The 27386-nt window shown below is 38.5% G+C and overlaps 1 protein-coding gene and 1 pseudogene across 2 annotated transcripts in view; one reads left to right on the top strand and one right to left on the bottom strand.

The window, feature by feature from the left end:
• Positions 1–27386, top strand: part of LOC140228638 (lysosomal acid phosphatase-like) — a 135391-nt gene that overhangs the window by 70979 nt on the left and 37026 nt on the right. For both annotated transcript variants that reach the window (XM_072308887.1, XM_072308886.1), the window contains exons 6-7: positions 1167–1290; positions 24628–24716. In XM_072308887.1, the coding sequence (XP_072164988.1) occupies positions 1167–1290; positions 24628–24716 (213 nt within the window). The remainder of the gene's footprint in view (positions 1–1166; positions 1291–24627; positions 24717–27386) is intronic.
• LOC140228391 (uncharacterized) lies at positions 9751–11694 on the bottom strand (annotated as a pseudogene).

Here is a 27386-nt window from a genome sequence, read left to right as displayed (position 1 = left end):
AAAACTGAAAATGAGAATGGAATCCTGACGAAACGATTCCTGATTTATCTTTCACATACAAGCTTACATTCCACACACTTTGAGCATCGAGACATATAGCTCTATAGTTAAAGGTGCTCTGTCTCTGGCACCAAAGACATAAGTTTGCACACGTGCAGGTTAGAACCCCACAGGATGAAGAACCAAAGTACAATATACCTCCTTTCTTTTACTTTTTAATGGAGGTAATTTCACTTTCGGCGATGTAGAAATCACATTGTCGTGTAAATGCACCCACATGCACACACACATTCCCTTTGTTCTGTGTTGGAGACTGCGTTGCTTCAACTGCTGCAAAATTTTGCAGGCTTAGTACATAGAATTTGCCAAACTGATCATATATAATGAGGACAAGACGAGACATAGCCATCTTGGTTATGCAAATAAGGGTCAAAGTTTATATTTGAAAACACCAATCGATTAAAGTCAAAGTGACCCTTAGAAGACTTAATAGCCATGTTTAAATTTCTTCATTTCGAAGACATCTTGGTAAATATTCAGTTAGATAGCCTGTAAAATCAACTTACTCACACATGCAGACACACGGAATTACCATTTGGTTGCATGACAGATAATTTGATCCTTTTTCATAGTCATTTCATTTTTCCTTTTCATTGTCGATCACGTGTGACCAATATCTGATGATCCCCCCCCCCCCCCCCAGCATATCACCTAGCTCATTTTCAAGTGACAAGTTTCATATTTTGTTTGGTTTCATTCTTTTTTAACAAGATTTTGGATTTTGTTATAACTTAGTACAGTCATCCTTGCTTAAGTTGACTTCATAAGTGGAATAATTGCCTTAGTCAAAGGTCTTTTCAAGTCCTTTTCTCTTTATATTCTATTGATTTTAATCCCTCATAAGTTCAATTTTCTCTTGAGTCAAAGCTATTGCTTCTGTCCAAATAGATCGACTTAGGCAAGATTTAATGGACAACAAGGAAATTAAATTGCAGCCTAATTGCAACTCTTACAACTGGGTTTGCCTGTATATCTACTTTGTATTTCATGATGTCTAGTTTGTATGACATCACATTTATTTTAATGAAAATCTACTTTAAGAGTGTGAGCAAAGGAGCAAACATGTGTATTATATATTTGGGTTTGCCCTTTTACTCATATTACAGCAAGCACACAATCTGATTTTGCCTGACTGGGTGACAGATGAAGTCATGTTTCGACTGGAGAATCTGACCAACATTGGCATGACAATGCTCTTTGCAAAGCCTGAATTGGCAAGACTCAAGGGAGGTATGTATTGGTTGTGATTGATAAGAAAAAGTTATACTGAAGGGTGTACTTTTGACTTGGGTAGTATGTCAATGATTGGTCTCCCCAATATGAAAACTGTCCTTCAAAGAAATTATTGTTATTGTTGATAACTGCTGCAGCTGTTACTACTCATAACACTTTGATTTACAATTGTTGCTGTGCAAGGATTGTTGCAGTGCTTGTGTAGATTGTTTCTTTGATAGTCATCCAGGTGCAGATTACATACCCATACTTCCTTTGAAAACAAATTAATGCTCATATTCATATATACCTGTGTGGATGTCTGTGTGTAGCGCATTACTAATTGTGCTTTTGTCTACTGAACTTATTTGTAGGTATGACATTCTTGTGAATTATAGTTGCTTCTGTCATTTGCTTCTCCAACCCTTGCCATCTCATAAAGTAATTATATGTTATCAAGACATAAGAGCAGGAGGAAAAAAGGAAAGGAAAAAGAAGTTAAAAAAATGAAGTTGCTTTACATTTGGCTTTATTCAATGATGCGATTATTGCGATGTGATTTTTTTTTTCTTCATCTTTATTAAATCCTGCCAATGATGTGTCACAATTTGTGTTAGAATCATGTGCATAATACTTCAAGATGTATTCACATCCCTGCCAAATGAAGGTTGAAGGTGCCAAGTAGGAATTGGCGTGTGGTTGAGTGGGCAGGCAGTTGATCTTTTGCAAATGCTGGAAAACAACCTACTCCAGAATTCAAGTAATTCCAATTTTGCCACACATATTGAGCTCAATATAAAGTTGTTGAAGACATATTTTTTTAACAGCAGTAGACAGTGCATTGCTGCAGTATGGCCTCAAAATCATGTAAATGGCTTACAGATTGAACAACTCATGTTTTAAGTGATTCACTAGAGCTGTGTACATTGTAGGATACACTCTTCATATGAGTGATACAAGTAGTGAACATATTATTGTGCTGTTTCTATAGAAATGTACTTTGAAACCAGAATTTTTTGCACACATGTCAATTTTTGCAAATTTTGTGAGGAGCCAAGACTCGCAAAATTAAAATGCCTACAAAAGTTTGTGTCTACACTGTATGCATTGTCAGTAAAGCCAGTGGTAACTCTGAAAAAAAAAATAGAAAAATCTCATTACCGTGAAAAAGGCTGTTGGTTCTGATTTTCAACAAAATTATGCCGTGAATATTTCTGGATTTACAGATCTCATTTGCACATAACAGGGAAGTCAAAATATTATGGTAGAAAGGAAGCTCATGACAGATTCACCAAAAAAAAAAAAAAAAATATTGACACACACAAGAAACTTTCATGTGATTAATTGTGACTCAATTTATAAAAATAATCATTAGAAATTGATGTCACACAGTTTCTAAGATAGGAATGTACTCATATCCACATAATGATGTAGTCAAAATATCAAGGGAGAAAGAAACTGATAATAACATAAGAAAATAAACTAAAAATCTGACAATGCTGTTGGAAATGCAGATTCTTGGAGTATCAAAAACCAGTAATGGCATAGATTGAATCATAATGTTGATTTTGTTGAGATATCCAATGAACAAATAATTTCCAGAGTGGACAATAAAGTAATCAATCAATCCTAACTAATTGGAGGCATCTGGAAAGCCTGCTTGCCCTGCAAACAAACATGGCCATGAAAAACTTTTCTAGAATAGGTGAGTTTTCAGAAGATTTTTGACAATGTTTATCGATAATGGATGCTGATTGAGACCTGGAGACTATTCCAGAATTTTGGTGTAGCACTCTAGCAAAAGTAAGCACTCCTAAAATGAATTTTGTCTCACGCCATATATGACTGAAGAGCATTTCGTCATTGGAGCTACACAGCCTGTCACGGGCTGTTTTCACACAGCATGCAAACGATTTGCAAAGGATGCAACTGTCGAAAAATGCTGCCCGCAAGCAATTGCTTAGAGACCAAGCATTTGCTTAAAAATGAATGCATAAAACATACCTTCACTGGTTCTTGCTAGCGATTGCTTACGATTTTCCAAGCTCTGTAAAATGAGCTTGAGCTTTTGCTTAACTGGGACGTTCCATTTTAAGTATCATTTTCATATTCATAAGAGAAAGACCACACTTGTGCACTAGTGGTATAAATCTACAGGAAATTACTCCTATGTAGTGTAAGACCAGGCTTCCACTAGGGCGCGGACAAGGCACGGACAAGACCCGGAATGCAAATTCGGTATTCCACACTCCTTCAGCAACCTGTCCGCACGTTCCTCAGCATGTCTGCTCACTGTCCTAAACATGTCCGGGCGTTTCTGCACCTTCGGGAGAGAGAAAAATTTCCGCGTCCAAATTTTGATCGAGACCAAAATTTGGACGCGGAAATGAACTTCCTGACACCTTCGGCAACTTGTCCTGATGATGTCCTGAGGACATCCCGCCTGTCCGGAACCCTTCCGCACCTTCCGCAAACGCTGCTAAAAGAATCCCGCGGTGTGGGGAAGCTTCGTGAATGAAAGCGGAAGACACCAGGAATGTTTTAGGACAGCGCGGAGCCGATGCGGATCTATATATGCAAGTGTCTGGAACCGATGCGGATCTATATATGCAAGTGTCTGTAACCGATGCGGATCTATATATGCAAGTGTCTGTAACTGATGCGGAAATTTTGTGCTCAAGACAAGAGTCAACACGTTCCATGTGCGAAAGGATTTAAGAAGTAAAAAAAAAAAATACATCAATGCAGCATCATGTCAATGAAACGCAAAAAAGACCAATAAGGGAGGCGATAGCTTGGGTGTGTAAGATAATTAACCAATCGCAGGACAGGTCTATCATTAACGATTCTGACCAATACGGCAGCCCGAATGTAAACTTCGGTGCGTTTGTGTCCGTGCCGCTGCCGCTGCATGAATGAGTCGGTACGCGTTGTGTGTCGGCTGCGGTGTAGTTTGCCGCAAGTTTTGAACTCACAAACAATAGGAAACAGTAGAAAGAAAAGAAGCACGCAATGCGTATTACGAGGAGCGTCTTTTAGTGAGGGCGTTGATCGCTTCCATTCTCCTCCCATGTTGTTGTCAATGGAAACGTTTAGCAAGTACCAATAGCTAAATAGAACCTGTGAACCCATTGTAGGCGGGGGTTCAAAGGACAGCATCGGTAGAGAAAATCAATGAAGTTAATTAACGATAGTCGTCTTTTGAGATCGTGTTCTTTGCATGTACTAAAAACCCTCAAATTATGCACATGCTCGTAATGTTGCAGAGCATCAAAGACTGCTTTCGCGTGTGTTCTGCTGCAGCTGTATACAGTCGTAACATTCTGAATTCCCGCCATATTAGGCATTCCTTTATAGACGTTGCATCCACAGTAATTATCGCTTATCACACTTGCCAATGCTGCACATAATATACGTATCAGAAGCAAAGGCTGATGTAGGCCTAACAGCTTCACGTTGGGTTTATATGATTGTATCATAAATATACTTCTTATTCTCGGTCACTTTTGTAATACATAGAATATAAAGAACCATTAACTTAACGTTTTTTACATCACATTTACAGTTACAATCTTTCTGCATTTGAGATAGATAATTATACTGACAAATATTCGGAATTAATACTTAGGCCTTCCTCATTTCGTTTTGTATTCACAAACCTTACTAAAATAAAAATGATTGCTTGATTACTTTCGGGTAAAGGAACCAACGGAAAAGGAACCGCATTTGATTTTCTTGTTAACGAACCTAAGCTAATAGCGAACCATATTTCATTGTGTGATTAACGAACCTTCAGAACAATTAATTGTATTACCCCCCCCCCCATAAAAAGCATTTCAATGTCATGCATTGTCAATAGTGATAAAAGGCCCGTTTTTATTTCGTAGTGTGTCTCAGTACTCCTGTGTTTATTTTTAAGGATGTGCCTCTCTTTATGATTGCGATTGATGTTCAACTATACAAAACGGTTGAAATGTGCTGAAAGTCGAACTTCGGGGTTTTTTTTTTTTCTATTTCCATTTAAACAGTCGCCATATTTTCGTGGTCAGAATCAGATAATGGACACGTGATATATTATAAAAATGAAAATACAAAACAACGAACATGTCATATGTACAAACATTATGAATTTATACTTACCTGTAATATTCTGCATAAAAAACAAGCACGCTAATTAAATAATTTGATAGAATTAATGGAACACACTGTACACACACTGTACACAGCGATATCATGCATGGCAGATCAAATCAAGTTCAATTGGTGAGAAAGGTAAATGAAGTTAAAAAGTTGACTTCTTTACGTTTCTCTTTCAATTTATGAAAACAGAATTACATGTACATTGTATATCTATTGAAGCGGAGCGGATTGTCTCTGTTGCGAACTATCGTCATACATGTATATAGCATTGTTAGTCTTCTGAGCAAATCCGAAACCCTAAATACTTTTAATTTTTGCTTGATAATGTAATAACCCTTATAACTCTATAAAAGACTCGCAAATTCAAAGTTTCAAACCGTATACTAAAACATTACATCGTACACGATGTATTTTAATACGTTGTGCGTTAGCATGTTAATAGCATCAATCTGCCTTTTATTTTCCGTACGTAAAGCGCACAGAAACGTAACCAAACGTTACCAAAGACAGTGGAATGCATTGTACGGCGTGGTATTATCATTAGAAGTATATCCCATTCCTTTTTACTTTTATTTGCTTGAAGCAGTAGTCAAACCATGTGTCATTTTCGTAGCGACATCACTTAGGAATTAGAATGTATGAAGATAATCGTAACTTAATTATTTTGCACTATCATTATAACATTTACATTTTCCAACTGTTTTTGACAGGATTATGTTACTGTGATGGTTACAATTACAAATGTTGGTTATGAATTCAAAAGACTGGTTCATTAATCTAACTATAAAGGTGATAGCCGTTTTGAAAGTAGTTGGGTACAAGTTCAAAACGCAATCGAAGTCATCGTCATAGGGGGAACTGATAGCTCTAGAAAACTTGCTTAGGCCAGTAAAGATTAACGTATGCAATCTTTGTAGAAAGTTTTGACTTAGGCCATCTTTTGAGTATTTTGAGAAATTATATAAAGAACTATTTGTTAATGCCTCCGCCACGAAGTGGTGCCGGAGGCATTATGTTTTCGGGTTGTCCGTCCGTCCGTCCGTCCGTCCGTCCGTCCGTCCTTCCGTCCGTCCGTCCGTCCGTCCTTCCGTCCGTCCGTCCGTCCATCCGTCCGTCCTTCCGTCCGTAATGAATTTTGTGGACAAGGTAACTATCGAAACCTGTTGAGGTATCCTAATGAAACTGGCATGTATGTGTATTAGGGGGTGAAGTTGTGCCTATCAACTTTTGGATGCACATGCTCAAGGTCAAAGGTCAAAAGGTCAAGGTCAAATACATAAAATTTCACTATTTCCACCATATCTATTGAATGCCTGAAGATATTTTCTTGAAACTTAGTGTATACATGTATTACCCAATTAAGATTCTCTGGTGAAAGTTTGGATCATGAGGTCAAAGGTCAAAGGTCAAAAGGTCAGGGTCAAATACATAAAATTTCACTATTTCCACCATATCTATTGAATGCCTGAAGATATTTTCTTGAAACTTAGTGTATACATGTATTATCCAATCAAGATTCTCTGGTGAAAGTTTGGGTCATGAGGTCAAAGGTCAAAGGTCAAAAGGTCAGGGTCAAATACATAAAATTTCACTATTTCCACCATATCTATTGAATGCCTGAAGATATTTTCTTGGAACTTAGTGTATACATGTATTACCCAATTAAGATTCTCTGGTGAAAAATTGGGTCATGAGGTCAAAGGTCAAAGGTCAAAAGGTCAAGTAGAAATATTAAAACTTCTTTTTTTTCTGTGTACCTTGGAAAATTGTTCAAGGTATCTTCATGGAACATAGTATATACATGTACTGACTGGAAGTGATTATCTAGAGAATGGAGGGTTCATGGGGTCAAAGGTCAGGGGTCAAAGGTCAAGTGCAAGACTTCAAAATTTTACTATTACCCTCATATTTATGCAATGCCAGCAGGGTTATTTTTTTACACTTGGTGTATGCGTGTGTAACCTAATAGAAATTCTCTGGAAAGTTTTTTTTTTCTCTTTTTGCCTCAAAGGTCAAAATGTCAAAGATCAATTGAAAGTGCTGAACTAACTTTTTCCTCCATATCTCGGAAGTGGCTCAAGTTACCTTGAAACTTAGTACATATTATGCATGTTCTACCTGAAAGTAATTATCTCATGAATTTTAGGGTCAAGGGCCAGATGAAAATGGTAACAATTTACAATTCAATTCAGAAATTGCACTTTTTCTCCACACCTGTACCTTGAAAATTACTCAATGCCTAAATGTATGAATGGTTCAAAGTCAAGTTAAAGTCCTTAAATCCCTAGATACATGCTCTCCTATTCATCCAATTAAACCTACGTCAAGGAAGGTGAACATTCAACACATTTGTGACAAACTTGTCATTCCAATATTTTGCCAATTTAGTGAAAATGTAATCACACAGTGTCCACATGTACTATCTAGACCTATTGGGAAAATCATGCATTATGGCGGAGGCATACCAGTCGCCAAAGCGACATTTCTAGTTTTGATTATGTTTAGAATTAGTTTGAACTATGAGAATAAAAAGGCGTGGTTACCTCAACAATGTCGTAGTGCGATTAGACATGATGGGTAAGGTGAATTCATGACTTGTTGACATATCCTTACTGAATTGATGATCACTTCTGTAAACCATCAGTTAAGTCTTGTAGATGATACCTCTGTAATCGTAGTCAAAATTCTTTTGAGCGATGAGACGAAAACCAACAAACAAAATGCCATGTATCATCGCTCGAGTTTTCAACATTTGGCGTCACCCGACCATTAATAAGTACCGAATCAAATGGAACATTATATTGTGGGATAGCAGACTGTGTTACGATTTTTAAATATTGCGAGCAGTTGTTAAAAAAAAAGAAAGAGAAAATGAGGCAAAGTTCAAGAAATTCGAAAAAACATGTAAATGCAAGCGATCATGTTTAATAGTCAAAGTAAGAGATTACAATCGGCCATGCGGATGTATATGATTGCCTTATTTACATGTCTGATTTTTGTAAACTATGTTATATTCAAATTTAAGTTCCCTTCCCTCCTTAATAAAAGTTGTGTTGGGTTTTCGCTAAAGGCATTTATTAGGAAACGCTATAAAAAAAACGACAACAAATGCCTACTATACATCAAAAGATGACCTATACATACATGAAACACAAAAATTATGTACGTTCTGATATAATGCAACTGCTTGTTTGTTTGTTTGTTTGTTTGTTTGTTTGTTTGTTTTGAATTACCATGGTCTTTGTCGGGGTAAAGATGAAGAAAAATAGTAGAGTGTATCACTCTCAAATCCGGATTATTGCGATAAGTGTGTATTCCCGCCCTTTCTATACAGGTAAACGATTTAAGCTTGGTATGCTTTTATAAAAGCCTGGTGTCACGCAGAAGAACTGATTCCGCGATCACTCTTAACCTTTCATAAAATTGAGTCAAAAGGGGCCTGAGCTTTCGATCCTAGCAGAATCTTCGTCAGAGGCAAAATGACAAACATGCAGGGAAAGCAATCACATATAAGGACTTTACACAACAAGAACAGACAGGGACAAGCTGGGTACACAGAACAAAGAAACAAAGGAGAGGGAGGTCATGGGCAAGGAGCCCAACAGGTAAAAGGAGGGGGATTAAAGCAGGAGGGTGGACAGACAATAGGCAGAGGAGAGGGGACAGACAAAAGGCAGAGGGGGTCAGTGATGATCATGAGGATCAAGGAGGCAACCAATGAAGGAAAAGGATGAATAGGGAGGCAACATCAAAGAAGATAGGGAACACCAGAGGGATAAAGAAAGGGAAAGAGTGAAAAAAGCAACAGCAAGAGGAAGGGAGGGGGGGGGGGGGGGGCTGAGCAAACAGTGAGCCCTGAAAGGTGTACCAGGAGGAGGCAACAAGGGGAAGAAATCAAACATATCAAAGTGTATACATATACACACACAGTAATAATAATGACAATGAAATAACAGTAATGAAAAGAATATTGATAAAAGAAATAAAATAAAGCACATATGAAAAACTGGGGGAGAGAAAACTGTATACATTGTAAGTACACAAAAAGCAGGCAAGGCAAGATAAGCACAAGTATGTGTAAACAAACAAAACCGGGTGTGTGTGTGTGTGTATAGGTAGAAAAGGCTGTATAAAAGAGACTCGGACTAGAGGAAGGAATCAATTGGGGAAAAAAGGGTCTGCAAATGGAAAAAGGCACAAAGAAAGAACAAAATGAAATTGAAAAATGAAAAAGCGAATAATAATGGTGATAATAATAATAATTAAAAAAAAAAAAAAAAAAAAATATATATATATATATATATATATATATATATATTTTAGAGATATAAGAGGTGGTTAGTCATTTCCCTCCTGGATGTTGAGGCCATGGGGTTGGATGGTGTGAAGTCGTCTCATCCAGAGCTTCTCTCTGCTGGTTCTGACTGTGTCTGGACGAGTGCCTAAAGATTCAATGCCCTGTAGAGTCATATCAGTGATGGAATGATCGGGTAGATTGAAATGGTGGCCCACTGGAGTGTCGAGCTTGGCTGTGTTGACAGTAGATCTATGTCCGTAGAAGCGTCTTTTGAGTGTTGTCTTGGTTTCCCCAACATACTGGATTCTACAAATTCTGCAAGTGATGAGATACACGACATTAGTGGTGGTACAAGTGATGTTTCCCTTTGTGTGGTGAGAGAGGCCGGTAGAGTTGCTGGTGAAAGAGTCACTCTCATGGATGTGTATGCTACAAATGATGCACCTGCTGGCTGAACATTTGAATGTGACATGCTGTAAAGGAGAAGAATTGTCAGTGAGGGAGGGTACTTCAGCACGGACGATGAGATCCTTGAGGTTGTGGGGGCGCCGGTACGCCAGGATGGGAGTATCTGGGACGGCCTGGGAGAGACGATCAGAGGTGTGAAGGATATGGTGATTATCACGAAGGATATTGTGGAGAGAGGGTAGATTGGGATGGAAAGTGGTCACGAGTGGTATTCTGTCAGTGGTGTCCTGCTTGTTGGTTTTCGGTTTGAGAACTTCAGATCTGGGGAGAGAACGAACTTTGTTGATGGCTTGTTGAACTCTCCTGGTACCGTAGCCCCTGGCTGCGAGATGTCTCTTCAGGTTCCTGGCATGGAAAGAAAACTCAGAATCCTCAGAGCAGATACGGCGAAGTCTGAGGGCTTGACTGTAAGGGATACTGGTTTTGCAGTGGCGGGGATGGCAGCTGGCTGAGTGAAGGTACTGATGGGTGTCTGTGGGTTTAGTGTAGAGAGTGGTGGTGACATGGTTAGACTCCTTTCTAACGGTGACATCGAGGAAGTTGGTCTCTTCTTGGGAGAAGTCGGAAGTGAATTTGATGGTTCTGTGGAAAGAATTGATGTGGTCAATGAAAGTATGGAGGCTTTTTTCCTCCCTGGTCCAGATGAAGAAAACGTCATCGATGTAGCGCCACCAAATCCATGGACGACAGGGCGCTGAATCTAACATCTGCTGCTCTAGCTTGGTCATGAAGAGACAGGCGAAGGAAGGAGCCATCCGGGTACCCATTGCTGTGCCAGATACCTGTAGGTAGTGCTTGTCCATGAATGTGAAGTTGTTTTTCGTCAGTACATGTGACATGAGGGATTTGATGTCAGATATGGGGGGGTTGGAATGGCCGCTGCATGTCAAAGCCTCACAGGAGGCTAGAATACCTTCATCATGGGGAATATTGGTGTAGAGAGAGGAGACGTCGAAAGTACCGATGATTGCTGTCTCGGGTATCTGGTCCTTGATGTCATCGAGCTTCCTGAGAAAGTCTGGTGTGTCATGAATGTAGGAGGGTGCGAGTGAGACAAGAGGTTTAATGTGGTGATCAACAAAGAGGGAAATGTTCTCTGTTGGGGAACCATTTCCAGAGAGGATGGGACGACCAGGATTGCCAGGTTTGTGGATCTTGGGGAGGAGATAAAATCGGGCAGGTTTGGCATTAACGGGGGAGAGAAATTTGTGAGCCTTCTTGGTGAGGTGTTCATGTTCCTTCATGTCATCGAGTGTCGACTGGATCTGTTGGGAGAAATTATCTGTGGGATCAAAGTCAAGAAGTGTGTAGTGGGAAGGATTGCGGAGATGTTTCATGGCTTCATCGATGTACTGCTGGCGGTCCATTACTACAACAGCTGATCCTTTGTCTGCGGGCTTGATGATGATGTCCGACCTGTTTTTGAGAGATGAGAGAGCCTGGCGCTCTTCCTTTGGGAGATTGTCATGTGATGCAATGTCGAGGGTATCTGCGGAGTGGACTTGAGATGAGACAGCTTCGATGTACGTTTCCAGGGAGGGAACTCTATTCTTGGGGGGAATCCATGAGCTTTTTTGATGAAAGGGCTCAGGAGCAGAAGGGGGTTCATCGAGAAAAAACTCTTTGAGGCGTAACCTGCGGTAGAAAGAAGAGAGGTCTTGGTTGAGTGCTATCTGATCGACCTTGGGTGGAGTGGGGCAAAACTTGAGACCTTTTGAGAGAAGAGACGTTTCTGCTTGAGAAAGGGGAGAAGAAGAAAGGTTAACGACAGAAGTGGAGGATACATCAGTGGATGTGGTGTGTCGCCTGAATCTGTTAGACCGTTGACGTTTCTTCGTGAAGTTGCCTATTTTCTTGTTCCTGCGAGCAGTGAGGTCAGACACATGTTTTGAGAGACAAGATTCAATTTCATCATTGTATTTGAGCCACTGGGTGTCGGTGCAGCAAGAGCGAAATTCACTCTCCAGTCTGTCGATGTCAGCTGAAGAGGAAGTGAGAGAGGCGGTACACTGTTCGGAGAGAATGTTAATCAAGCGGATGGAAGCTCCACGTAGAGTCTGGTTCCAGCGTTTCCGTAGTTCAGGCGAGAGTGTTCCAAGAGCTGGAGTGCAGTGGAGTTGGAGGCCTGCGGGTATCATGCGGTTGAGGGAGTAGAATCTGTAATTATCCTGGTGAAATGAGAATCTGAGGGCCTTGAGCTTGGTTTTCCTCAGTTGATGAAAAAGAGATAGATGGTTAGCCATGGTAGGCAGAGGACAGAGAAGAACAATGATAGCCAAACAAGGGAAGGAGAAATACATAACCTGTCAGAATAGAGGGAAATTCAAAAAAGGAAACAAGATAGACCTGTAAGGCGAATAAACCAAAGGAAAAAAGGTGAGTACAGTCGGTCAATGTACAGGCCAACCTGTGCTAAGCAGAAAAGTGAGTGGAGAGAAAAGATAAAGGGAGATGAGACAAGCTCAGAGACAAAGGCACGGAACTGAAGAGAAAAATAACAAGGACAGAGACAAACACCTGAAAAGAAAGTAAGAAATATGTTACAAACACATACAACACTGTAGAAACAAAGATACTACAAGTCGAGAAGTGGGAGGGAAACAGGGCAAGGAAGGAGACTGAACTGGAACAAAGCAATAAAACAGTTAAAACAATTAAAACAGAACAGAGAAGACAAAAAGGATAAGGAGGATCACGTGGGCGTGATGCAACAGCAGAGAATGAACTTAATGTAGCAAAAAAAGCTGCTGAAAACTGCTTATCCAATAAGGGCGAGCCAATGGAGTAAAATGGAGTCAAAAGGGGCCTGAGCTTTCGATCCTAGCAGAATCTTCGTCAGAGGCAAAATGACAAACATGCAGGGAAAGCAATCACATATAAGGACTTTACACAACAAGAACAGACAGGGACAAATAAAATTCACGTTTTAAGAGTAGTAACGATAGCTTGTAAGAGATAAAGTAAGTTAGCGTCCCTGACTGTGGTTCTGAATACAAAAGGGGACTGAAAAATTCTTTTACAAATTAGCAGACATAATGCCGATCCTCCAACACTGTTGCTCCATTACAGTATGTCACTGATTCTGCTATCAATGGCGAAGAAAGAATACTGGTTGCGTGATTATCCACCCCTTGATAGCAGGAAGTTTACCTTTCATTGTTCAAGGCTTCGTTGATGCGGGGTTTACTCGGATAAAAGGCGTGAACAGTGTCACCCGAGTTCTTTCATTCAAATTCCTCACAATACACAATTCAATAGGCAATTAGCGCTGCTACTTCGCAAAGCTGTTAGCCAAATTCTTTGCAGACTTGACCTCTCACATGTCAGCTACACGTAATACACGACAAACAGCTATCATTACAAACATTCTGATTATAAAAAAAAAACCAAAATGAAGAAGCACACTTTTGAGTAGCAACACAGCTTTCTGTCACTTTCTCAAATAGGTCTTACTTCTAAAAAATACACAGATGACAAGAGTCAGAATATCCTCCAAAGGGAACACGAGCTATTTGGGCATAATAATAATGTTTGTCTTCCGATTTTTTTCTTACTGACCTAACTGATCAATGTTTGAGACAAATGGATGCTGGGAATATCACTGCTGTTGTTTTACTTGTTTTACTTTTACTTGATTTCTCTCCATGCCGTCATGGCCCAAAGCATCATAAGTAAATAGGGCAATAATTTGTATTAACCAGGGAAGTAATATTACCAATTACATACATTTGGCTAATTGTCACACGAATACATTGTCGACTTTATAAAAACGAGAATAATTGACAACTTAGGCCCTACTATATCTCCAAAGATGAACTTTAAACAGCAAGTCACATACCAGGAAACGAAAGTTATAATCATTTGAATGAATTCATTAATGAGGCCAATAACCATTGTAAAAGTACACACACGCATCACTAGAGAGGTTTCAAGTTCGATATGTGATCATTTTAGCTCATTGATAAAGTATCATAAATTTTGCGTGATCGTCGTTGGAATAAAATTTTTCAGCGCCATTTGTGCGTCACATCAATTACCACTTCATGAAATGTGGTGCATGTATCAAACGCAACTCGCTGGTCATGCAATTGATAGCTTTGGTCAGCTCACTGTTATTGCGTAATTCTAAAGCCCTCGCCGCCGCCGCACGCACCATGCTTTGTTTTGTCTTCAATGGGGTCAAGAGCAATGCTTCGTTAGCGTACGCCCTAGCAACGGAGGCGGAGTCTCGATCGGGCGAGAACAATAGGTGCGAAACGCAACGCAAAGGCGAGCGTTCGAAAAAAAATGTAACCGAAAAAAATGGTCTCAGAAAAACTGTGATTTGGGACACTTGTACTCATTTTTACACACTGAAATTTTCTGTACAAATAGATAAAACATCAAGGAATCAAAATCCGTCATAAAAAAATTTCGACCCTATCAGTGCTTCCCCTTCATTTTCGGCTCATTACGGGAAAACTTCCCGTGCGACTTATGACTCATTTTGTTGGAGCGTCACACATATAACTCGGGTTTGCCTCTCACAAAAGTACATTTTTTTTCTACATTACAATAGCACAAGTATAGCTTGACTGGGCTGATGGCCTCATTGGAAAATATAACTCGGGTTTGCCTCTCACAAAAGTACATTTTTTTTTCTACATTACAATAGTATGCTTTAGAGGGAAAAGAAGATGTGAGCGAGTGTTGTGTGAGTGCAATAGGTGAGTTGAATGTTTGCATTGGGGCCATTTTATAATATACTTATTCTTCAGTATATCAGTATAATAATACTAATAAATACAGACCAAAACATAAAAAAAAAATCATATCAATTATTTTACTTTTTTTCACTAAATATATTGAGTTAAAATATATTTCTTTAAACTAGCTTTGAAAGAAAACAGAGATGTTCGTGTTTTTAGGGAGTTGGGTAAACGCATTTCTGCTGGTGGTGACCGCCATGACTGCTAGCAGTCAAATGAGGCCAAAAAAAAAAAAAAATGTTGCATTGGCGTAACATGAGATTTTCAAATAAGGGTCGGTCGGGCGGATTTTTTTTTTTTTTTTTTGCTACCTGCATTTTACGTGTAAAACTCGTGCTCAGCTCAGTAAACAGTTACAACTGCTGCACCGAATGTGCTGTGTTCATCTATTCTACAAATCATTTATGAGGCCGATATTACTGGAATTATACCCCTTCACAGAATTTAAAGATGTTGAAATCCCTATCCTGAATGTTTTCACTTCATATTTTACTATTTTGACTTAGATAAGATAGATGCAAATTGACCCATATGTACGATCTTTTCATCACACACGGCGATCTGTATTACAGTCCCACATATACAGATTCGTGTAAGTTCTCCACACAAGAAACCTATGGCAAAACTGTGCACAATATCGCAGTCTGAATGCTACGTATACACTGAATAAATCTTGTTAGAGTACGTGTCCGTGTTGGAAACAGATGACGTACTGATCAAGGAAGGCTTATGCGAGGCGCTAGATCTCTCCCTCGTACATCCGATATCCCCAGAGCCGTTTCCACTTCCGGGTTTGTGCGATCGCGATCGCAATCAACAAGATATTTGATATCGATAGCAAAAAAAAAAAATAATAAAAAAACATGGGGTCGGCGTAATTTTTAGGGTCGGGCGGGTTACGCCAATGCAACAATTTTTTTGGGGGGGCCTGAGAAAAAGCGAAAGTCTGCTCCAAATTTACAACCTTGCCCTATTTCCTGATACTGTCCGCATGTCTAACTCTTGTTGTGCGCAAGTCATCCTGATTGTCCTTGTTCATGACTTAATCATTCCTGGTGTAATCCTAGATGTTTCAGCGCAGTCCGGCTACGATAAGCATATTCCGGGGTATGTCGCGCTATTCCGGAGTGATTCCTAGGACACTCCTAGGAATGTCCGCGGACAGTGCGCGCTAGGAATGTCCCAGGACAAGCCGATACGCACATTTTTTCCGCATCTGAGGCGGACAGGATGCCGAAATGACAGAAATTGCTTTCGCAACCCTTCCTGGGCTTGTCCACGCCCTAGTGGACGTCCGCCCAGAGAAACTTCTCTGTTTCAACAATGGGAATGTCCAATGGTTAGCACGCAAAATGTGATGAAAAACAGATAGGATGTTTGATTCGGTGGAGAGCAAGGAGACCTCTCTCCACCTGCGATCTGGCAGATCCAGGCTACTATAAGCAGTGATGGGAATCAGCCAGTACGTGTGTATACAAAATCAGCCAGCGATCAAGTTCCCCCTAGATCGCGATCACGGGCGATCAGTGATCGTATACGCGATCAATTGATAGTATGCCGAATTGCATACAATCAATTGATTGCAACATATCGTGTATGCGATCACTGATTGCCCGTGATCGCGATCTAGGGGGAACTTGATCGCTGGCTGAACTGTAAATGTGTGTGCGCATCTGTGTGTGCATTTATGAGTGTCATTTCAAAGCTCCTTTGCTATGTCTGGAAATGTTTCCGCACACACATGCCCTTTCAAATACGAATGCTGTCACACTCGCCTTTGTTCTTGTGTTCCCACAGGTGTGACGTCCCTCTTGTTGAAAACACAAGCAAATGGTATAAGCACAAGCAAAAGGTTATGCATACATATGGATTTAAGCAATTGATTGAGCTAGACCTTTTGCTAGACGAGCTTGTGCTTTATTTGCTTGAAGCAATTGCTTGTTTTATGCATTCGGCCCACTCACAGTATCTTTGTGAAACCTGAAACAAATCTCAACACTTTGGAGACTGACTCATGTTTGACTTCAGCTCAAGACAGCTATCAATTTTCAATGGCTATGGATTATTGGAAATTTTGCATTGTTCACTTTAAAGGGCTTGTATAGTTTTGGTTGAGACGTAACTTCAGGTTTTTAACATTTTTGGGTGAGATAATGAGAAACCTCTTATGAAATATGAAAGAGCATGTAATTCCAAGAGGATTTCAACACTTAGTTGATGAAAATTGGTTATGAAATGGCTGAGATAGCCAAAACAGAGCAATACTAATAAAATATAGGACCCACATTTTATTGCGATCATTTTGTTTTACTTTGTTTTTGGATGTCTCAGCCATTCCAAAACCAATTTTCATCAAATAAATTTTGAATTTCTCTTAGGGCAATTCCACGGTAACTGACGTTACGCGGAAGGATTTTCATGAAATTGTTTACGTTGTAGTTTTGTGAATGAAAGCACCTGGGGCTTGTAATTAGCACTGATGAATGAGTTCATGAGAGTGAAGGAATAGGTGGAAAGTTTTTCCTCAAACTGCATTTCTTATCACATAGCAAGTGAAAATGTGTCGGTAACTGACGTTACGGAAAAAGGACATGGAAAATTATGGTGAAGATTTAAATGGAAATATCTCATGTCCCTGACTTCTAACCTCTATGTGTTAAATATGGCAATATACCTAGGTTCTAAGGAACAGGTGTGCAAAATAATGTGCACTTCAGATATATCCTTTTAGCACCATGCCAATTTCAGTGAAGGCATGACGGTAACTGACGTTACGTAACTGACGTTACGCTTACATTTGCCATAGGGTTTACACATGCAAAATCATGGTTGGGAATAGTTTTGTGATATTCTATAATTCTGACCTTTCAGAGTGATTTGTTTGATATGGAATCATACCTTGGTTCATCAATTACAAATACCCAAATGAAATGAAACATTAGTCCATTTTCTTTGTGTTCTATGAAAACTTAAAGGTAAACATGTCAGTAACTGACATTACGTAACTGACGTTTCACATACTTTTGCTATGGGGCTTACAGAGAACTAATTTATTTATCAGGTTATTATACTGCTGCAGTATACCAGTAACAATCCCAAGCATTTACTTAGCAACAAATTAAAACAAAATCTAAAGACACAAATGGGGTGGGGCCCTTAGGGGGCAAGCTCCCCCCCCCCCCCCCCATGCCATAGCACAGTTGAGCAAAAATGATGTAAATTATGCACCAGAGGATATTTCTTGACATTTGTCTTAAGATTGAATGCTTATTCAACAGTTATGATTACACAGAGCCATTTAGATTTAGCAGTTCCAAGTATAAATATTGACATAACTAAGTTTTTTTTTCTTTTCTTTTTTTTTTTTCTTTAAATGGACAGGAAAGTTTCTATCTAGAGTGCCCCACCCATAATACCCTGCAGTACTACACAAAACGCAAATATTTGTGTGTGTGAAAAAAATATCCTCCAGGTCATGGGGAAAAACACATATAATATCAACTCATAAATATGCATAAATATGTATGAAATCTACTGTGATATATTTCTTCTTTTTTTCTTTATTTTACTCCTCCTTCAAGGCATTGTTAGGGCCACAAATCAAAAAAAAAAAAGTGATCTCCATCATCAATTGATTTAAATGAATAGTGTTACACTTTTAATATTTTATCTGTGAAGAAGAAACATTATGCTTTTTTTTGGGTCAAAAGGGCATTATTTGTTTATTCCTTGTTTGAAGTAAATAAAATATAATTGTTTTTCTTTTCCTTTTCACTGGTATATTGTGTATATCAAGGCTTGCAAATACATCCCAGATACCAAGAAATAGGACTTTGCAACGAAAGAATTCTAAAATCAATATAAACGAATCTTCCTGTTCATAATTATCATGTATTACAAAATGTCCCTGCATGAATGAAATAAAGTAATCAACAAATCTGAACAATTTTTCTTTTTTTACCCTAGAATTACCTCTCACTTTGAGCAACATCAGTGTTAAACGTTGAGCAACAGCAGTGTTAAAAGTAGGGGATACCTTTTACAGAACTCCCAAAATGCAGCAAAACATTAAATATGAACCTCAGGGGACTTGTTTAGGCCACTGCTTAGAAACTTGAAAGTCCACAGTTATCTACAATTTGAATAATGCACAAAACTCAACTACTCTGTAGTTCTGTGTGTCAGCCACACTTAAGCCTTTTTGTTGCAGTCTTCTGTATTTTTTATCTATAAACACAAATCTAAAAGTATAAGAGCTGATGTAATAACATATAGAGTGTGTGGCAAGAATGTTATAGAAACGTTTGTAAGTTTTGATGAACTTTATTCACAAAATATACATGATGGACACACATGCAGTGCATGGGTCTGCAAAGGTAGCCTAGTAATGTACTGGAATTTACGGTGAGCCCCGAAAAAAAATTTAATTCAAAATCTAACGGTCAATAAAAATGTACTAAATGTTACCTTCCACTTTCAATACTTTATGGGAGTTTCTAAAATGATACTCTCTTCAACATACCACTGTGTTTACACAACTCTTCATTTAAGGCATGCAAATGGGATTCCCTACCTTTAAGTTTCATACAGTAATGACAGTACATGCCTTATGTCCCATAATGCAAGATGTGCCATATTAACTAAACCACACATTTAAGTGCAAGCGAAGAAATATATCTGTTTGTGCATTTGCCTTGGGGTAGAAACTTCACTTTTAGAAGCTTCCAGAAAAAGAGAAAAATGCTAGCAAAAGCAATCATAAGTAAAGATTATAAAATTGTTGGTATAAGCTGTACACAAGCTTTTTAATAGAAAAAGGTGGTTACCATGCAACCACAACATTGATTAGGCCTACAAACTTTGGTAGCTTTATCATCTCGTAGGACTGTGAATGTACTGTATAGTAATATGAGTGCATATATTGCATGTGGTAAACCTAAACTTCCAGATGATTTAACCTTAAACTTGTGCTGAACCGAAAATCAAAAGCTCAAGCCCCCCCCCCCCCCCAAAAAAAAAAAAAAAATGATAATTATGATAAATAAATAAATAAATTAATTAAAATAAAATAAAACAAACCAAAAAAAAATGTATCCATGGACATACCATAAACCTTTGACTTCCCAGATGTATTGAAATGGCCTACTAAGTCAAAAAATTTGCCTCTGTTATAATTACATGTACTGTCATGGTAACTGACGTTACATACTGGTATATGACGTTTCAGTTACTGACGTTACAAATTTTGAAGTGTTCATTTTGACTCTCCAGTATGCCAAGTATCCTTATTTCTGGTATTGAAAGGAAGGCATATGGGCATACATTAGAAATCCCAACTTACATCATACAGCTCACTTTCTTTGATGAATAAAGTTAAAAATTCCTTGTTTTTGGTAACTGACGTTACATCCATCATTGTCAAACTAATTAAAAGTTTTTATCAAATTCTTTAAAGCAACCAGCTTTTTTTTTCTATCATGTGGTAAAAGACTTATCTGGTAACTGCATACATATAAAAGATTGTTGTTTAGAGTACTAGTAGAATGGATATACAGAGAGTAAGTTATGTGACAATAGACTCTTTCTTACCATTGAGTTATAGGCATATTTTGGCAACCATTTTGAAAATCAAAATGGCCACTTTTATTGAAAAACATCATGATTCTTAAAACTTCAACTCATGTATTGTCTACAAATGTTTGAAACAAATATCATTTTGAATTTTCGTCATCTGTGTCCTACATACCGTGGAATTGCCCACTGTATGCATTTTGTAAATGTTGTCATTTACATATAATATCTGAGTAATCTGTAACAGTCCATTTTTTACTTCAGCCGTAATAAGGCAGATGAACCTAACCCCCAAATTTGGCATTTTCAGTTGAGAGCATATATATGGTTGCTAAATAAAATGCACTTTTTAATACCGATGTCTCAAATCTAATAAATGTTTCATTTTCAGAGATGGATAACGTTTTCCACACTCTTTATCACAACTTTACCGTTACTAGTTTGGCAAAGCAATGTAACCTATTATGTCAGTTTCTCATAAAATCCTATATTTGTGGTGGCAGATTGGTGCCTCTTATTGTCATGCTATAAATTATAATTGTATTTCAAGTTCTTCTCATTTGCATAAGAAAAGAAATGTCAGGCATCTATTTTCAAGGCTTCCCAGACTTTACCCCTTTTTGGATCGTAGTCATCTATATCGATCCAAAGCCATTGTTTGCAACAACAGCATTCAATGCACTAAATTTCACAGTGTTCCAAACAGGAATCCTTAGCTAAAAAAGAAAGAAAATGAATAAAAAAGATGTGACCTTCAACAACCATTTCAGGCAAAAGTCGCTAGAGCAAATTCCCTCTTAGGCAGGCTACAAAGATTTTGACCGTTATTTGTGTCGATTTTGTTTTTTAATGGAAATAGAAACTTTGATATGGTCTCTATGTCTTCACTAAATTTCATCACATAAAACTAAGTTTTTCCTATTGAAAGTTGAATTTTGAATACCCAGTATTGGATCGCACTCATCAGTTTGTTTTTATTTCAAACGCCGCGCCAATATGCCCAGTGTTGCTACTGCGTGGAATCTCGCGAGTGATTGGCTAGGGTGACACAACATTTACATAGTTTGGGGTAATAAGCTTTCGGAGACATGTCTCTCAGTGTTTCGGGAATGTTTTGTCCACACATGCATGCTCCATTGTTGTTGTTACAAAAGATATGCTATGTAGTGTATGCTCTTTGTTTGGTTTTCTATCCGAACTTGTCTACAGCTATGTTTGAAAACGGAAGTGAAACAAAAAGTGAACAGCAGTGCTAACTTCCAACATGAAAGCAGATCAATACATTGGGAACATGGTTTGAACACATCTGCGCACTGGAAACTCACCTGTAAATTACAGCAAAATGGCATTATTGTGTGAAAGGAAAACTTACAATATTCTTAAAACTATGTGCTCGTAGTAAATATGGCAGGTTTACCCAAAGGACAGCAGAGGAAAGGAGTGGTCATAAATAACCAATAGTCAAATAATAAACGTCAAGATTGCACCAAACTAAGTAGTGGTGTTTGTTGTTGTTTTTTACCTCCGCCAAGGGAGGAGGTTATGTTTTCGTTACCGTTGGTTTGTTGATTTGTTTGTCCGTGCGCAAAATAACTGAAAAAGTAGTTAACGGATTTGGATGAAACTTACAGGAAAGGTTGAGAATGACACGTAACAAACTGCTAAATTGTGGTAGTGATCCGAGAATTTGGGGGGAATTTATGAAGGATTTTTGATATTTTGACAGGTAGGATCAATGAACTTGGGAGTTCAAGCTGCGCATTTTTTAGGTTTTCAATTACACGCTGAAGTGCGTGCTCTAGTTTCTGCTAGGATGAGGCACGCCGCGCAGCTGAGGGTTTATGATGTAACAAAGGCTTCTATATCGGGAAATCAGGCAATTTTTCGGCATGTATGCCTATGGGTGGAAATCACTGATCTCTATGGAAGAGCCCAAAGAGCTTTTCCCCAGTGGTGGAGAGGAGAAAATCTCTTTAGGAAGAGCAAGATTATCGGTGGAAAGTAGCTGCTACTCTCAGAGTACTTTTCTAATTTTTTAATGTAATAAACAACATTGCTCAGTGCAACACATGCAAGGCTTAATAAAACAATACAAAACAACAAGACGCGTGACCCTTGCCAGCCTCAGCAAATTTTCTGCCTTCGAAAGGGTACCCAATAATGGAAAAAACAAATAAATCACAATGAAAACAGGATTTGTAAAGATGTGGATACAAATGCACTACCCGCTGCTGTTACGTGTACACACGGACATGGTGTGTGGATACCATTGGTTAATGCGTTTACCATACACATGTACGACAGCAGGCTGGCAGTATGTGCAATTATTGTATCCACCAACTTTAAAGACATAATGGTAAACAAACCCAAGTGAAGCGCATTGTTCAGCTGAGTTCTGAGGAAGGTGCCCAGGAAATTTGACTCCCTCAGTGAGCCAATCCTAAGGCACTGTGGTTGCGAGAGGCGGAGCTTAATCTTGATTGGCACCATCGTATGGATGGGTGATTCTCACCGTTCGGATATTGTCTTTGATGAAGAGATGAATCTTCAAAGCCCATTTTCTTGCAATTTTGTCAGGCTATTAACAAATTGAAAAGTGCATCATACTTTGCTTTATATGCCCACCTATGGTGCCAGACAATACGAATGTTTTATACCAATGCAAAGCTTAGGAAATGGGCAATGTGATTCGATGAAAAAATCAATGTTCAAATTTCTTACTTTTGCCTGAAACCATTGTCACCGGTCACAAATGATAATAATAATGATAATTTCAACATCCAAAAAAATGGAAATCTTAATGTTTCTATTGTTATTCAAATGAAGATAAATCAAAATTCACAGTCATACCAAATTACGATCATTCATCATTCACTTAGTCAGAAAGAAAAACACTGAAAATGTTCTTGAGTATGAATAATTTTGCATTCAGCTGTATATGAAGGACTACATATTCTCTATATGTGTAATTTTTTGAATTTAAAGTGGAAATAATGTGTCTTTTATCATTGAATTAACAAAAAGGTCAAACTATATTATGACAAAGATTATTGCTCTTTGAGTCCGTATACGTCGTTTTGCTAAATTACATTGATGGTAGAGGTGCAGCACGCGTATTTGTATAAGTCAAGATACGTTGTTTTGGCATATTGAGTGTCTCTGCGGGAGAATGCTTTTGCTTCGTAAGCCTGGATACGTCCTTTTGGCAAATTGATAAATTGCTATGTGAGGATGATAGTGTGGTGTAAAGGATACTAAGAAACTAGAAATACTCATCCACAGAGTGTTCTGATTTGGTAACATGCTGTATCTATTCTAAACGTGGCAATAACTCTGAAATGACAGTTTCTTTTTTGCTGAAATTTTATGTAGATATTCTTTATGAATGCCTAAAAGAGTGTGCCTCTTTAAAATGTTTTACTCAAATGAGGAATAAATGAGAACAAATCAAATTTTCAAACTTGTTTTTCTCAGAACATGATATTTTCGGGTACATTCTTTTGCCTTATTGCAACCGACTTGTTATGAAAGCGTGGACCAATGTTAAAGGGTGTGTACAGTTCTGGTCGAGGTGTAGATTTAGCTTTTAACATTTTGCGAGATATTCAGAAACCACTCTATGAGATGTCAAAGAGCATGCAGTTCTAAGGGGTATCAAAAGATTATTCGACGAAAATCGGTTTTGAAATGGCTGAGATATCCAAAAACAAGGTGAAACAAAGAGATCCTAATAAAGTTGGGGCATGTCGCCATTTATTATTAGCACTTTTTTGGATATCTCAGCCATTTGAAAACCAATTTTCATCAAATAAACGTTGAATCCTTCTTAAAATTACATGCTCTTTCATATTTCATAAGAGGCTTTTCATTATCTCACTTAGGAATGTTCAAAACATGAATCCCTACCTCAACCAGTACTGTACAGTCCCTTTAAATACGTGTACTTGTACTCATTAGATATCTATGCCTGTGACAAAGGATATGTCGATCATGAAAAGCTGCTTTACAGGTTTTGGGCATGGGTCTCACCATTTCACCTTTCCTTGCTTTTGTAGATATGTTGCATATTTAACAGGATGGAGCCTTGGTGATTTCTCATTGTCTTTCTCACTGTGTCACATTTACATTTAGGTCCTTTGGTTGGCAAAATGATAAAGGACATGGAAACCAAGTGTGAAAATGTAACTGGAAATCCAATGAAATTCTACATGTACTCTGCCGTAAGTATATCAAACTGTTTGTGAAGGTTCAGTCTTGTGTAAAAATGCACTTTGAACTCACAAATCTCACAAAAAAGTAAACACTGTTCAAGTTATATTTCTCATAGAATATATGGCTGAAAGTTAATTGCAAACCATGTGAATATGTAATTGACTATCAAACTGATAGGTCAATAAAAAGGGAAACTTCTTGCATGACTGAACACCTTTGTTGGCTCAGGTGGAGAAAAATGAAGAATCTTCTATCAAATCCAAATGTAAATGACATTTAAAGAGAAGAAGCAATATTAACAAAAATGGTAGAAATTTAAATGTTTTGTTTTTTTAAATTAGAAAAATTGCAAATAATAATAGACCGGTTTACTAATGATATGCATAATGACGTCAACCCCACGCGACCCTAGTGATTGTAACTAGGTCGGGCAAGCGAAATAAGTGCGGACGCGCGCGCCACACTGTTTTTGCATTCACGCGTGTATTGTCTACGATCATTACTCGCTGCGGATTATCGACAACTTTTGTTTGCTATAATCTTGCTTTGAGATGGCGTCAGCTTCAAGTTCTAGCCAAAGTTCGAGCAAGCCATGGAAGAATTGGACAGTTAAGGAATTAACTGAGTATTTGAGGGATATAGGTGTGAGCACAAGCGGCTACAACAAGGAGAAACTCATCAAACTAGTGCAACTGCCGTAGCCGATTTGGATTTGCCCATCGATCGCGACCTCTCCCGGGCGGACACCGGCCGGTTACTGCAGGAGAAGCTCGCTCTGGTAGGCTGCTCGTTCTCCGATCCTAACAAGCTCACTGGGTTTACATCCAACTTTGACAGATTTTGGACTCTTTGACGTGTTCAACTACCTGATCATCAATCGGACTGACTATGACTGTAAAAGCTAAAGGGATACAAGTCATTTGACGACTACCGTCTTTTCGCGGATGGGAGTGTTTCAAGCCTGAAGTTCAACGAGGTTTCGGACACGAGCCCTTTTCGTGTTTTCCTTAGTGAGGTTAGGCCGACCGGACATACCTCAACAAACCAGCGTACCAGACCTGGGTCGTGATGAATAAGTCAACGGGGGAAATAAATGTTGCCTACTGCGAATGTCAGGGAGGTTAGGTCTATCATTGTTTTTGTTTTTAATTTTAGGTCTACGTCTAGATCTACTCTAGATCTAGTCTATATAGGGCTAGGCCCCTAGGCCCTAACTGTTATTGTTAATAGAAAAATAGGTCAAAATCGCCATTCTATTTCATGAAGTTTAATCAGTCTGAGTCTAACTTATAAAAAAAATCCTTGGAAACATATCGATTATGAGAGATTCGTTGTCTAGTTTAGATTTCACAATCAATCATAATGCTTAGAATCATTGAAGTTTGAAGTGATGCGGTCATACTGTTGTATGTTCCGTAGCAGCAGTGTTTTCCACCCATTTTCAGAACTACTGAAGACAAAATCGAAGCCAAAATTCAATAAAATCGAAACTATAGTCCAAATTGCGTTTGATCACAGCAGAATTTTCCCTCATCTAAGGTTGGGAATTGATTTAGAGCCACACGAAATGCCACGAGGTAAAGTCGAAGTTGATGCATCTCACACATGTACACAACATACACGTAAGTCTACAAGTGGGGATGTATCGGGGACAGCTGCAGCAGCCGACGTTGCAGGCTCGCATCCTTTGTTTGCCCGAGGTTGCGGCCGTGTGCAAAATTAAAGATCTGTGCATATATTAGTAAACCGGTCTATTGGTTCTTGATTTTGTCTTGTGAATTCTTAAATTACTAAATTAAGCAAATGAAATAAAGAATATCTGTTTATTTAATCATCTTTGTGCCATTATTCTCTGTGTCATTTGAAGTTTGAGTTGACTGAAAATTCTTATTTTCCCCCTTAACGTAAGTTTCCCACTTTATCTTTGTTTGAGCTTATGAAGAGGTAAAGAGAACAAAAACTTACTTTTATACCCCGCATACACAAAGTGTGTTTAAAGGGGTATACACTGTAGGAATAAGTGTGTGGTCGGTCGGTTGGGCGGTCAGTCGGGAGGTCCGTTTGCAAATCTTGTGTCGCGAACTCCTACAGTTTTGAGGCAATTTAGATGAAACTTGTGGCACTTGATGACATTGAGATATTGATGTGCAAACCATGTTTGTCTGTTTTTGTCGAAGAAAATGTTGCCATGGTAACCACATTTTTCCTCAAACCTTGTTGAGTGAACTACTTCCACAGTATCTAAGCAATTTATTTCAAATTTGATATGTATAATGATCTGTAGGTATAGTTATTTAAGACACTCTTTTTGCTTGTACCCAACAAGGCATTACAATGGTAACTGCTTATTTTCTTGAAAATTTTGTAGAGTGACCTACTTCTACAATTTTGAAGCAATTGAAATCAAGTTTGGTGGACATGATGACATTGAGGTATAGATGTGCAAGACATGTTTCTTGTGTTTGTCAGAGAAAGCATTGCCATGGTAACCACAATTTTACCAAAACCTTGTGTATGAAACTACATGTACTTCCACAGTATTTAAGTAATTTATTTCATACAGCTTGTATATGCTATGTGTACCTGGTATTAATGATCTAAGGTGTAGGTATGCAAGACACTATTTGTGCTTGTACCCAGCAAGGTATTGCCTTTGTGGCATTGCCATGGTAACTGCA

This window comes from Diadema setosum, chromosome 5 (genome assembly GCF_964275005.1).
Source record: "Diadema setosum chromosome 5, eeDiaSeto1, whole genome shotgun sequence".
Lineage (NCBI taxonomy): Eukaryota > Metazoa > Echinodermata > Echinoidea > Diadematoida > Diadematidae > Diadema > Diadema setosum.
This window is presented reverse-complemented; position numbering and strand designations above follow the sequence as displayed.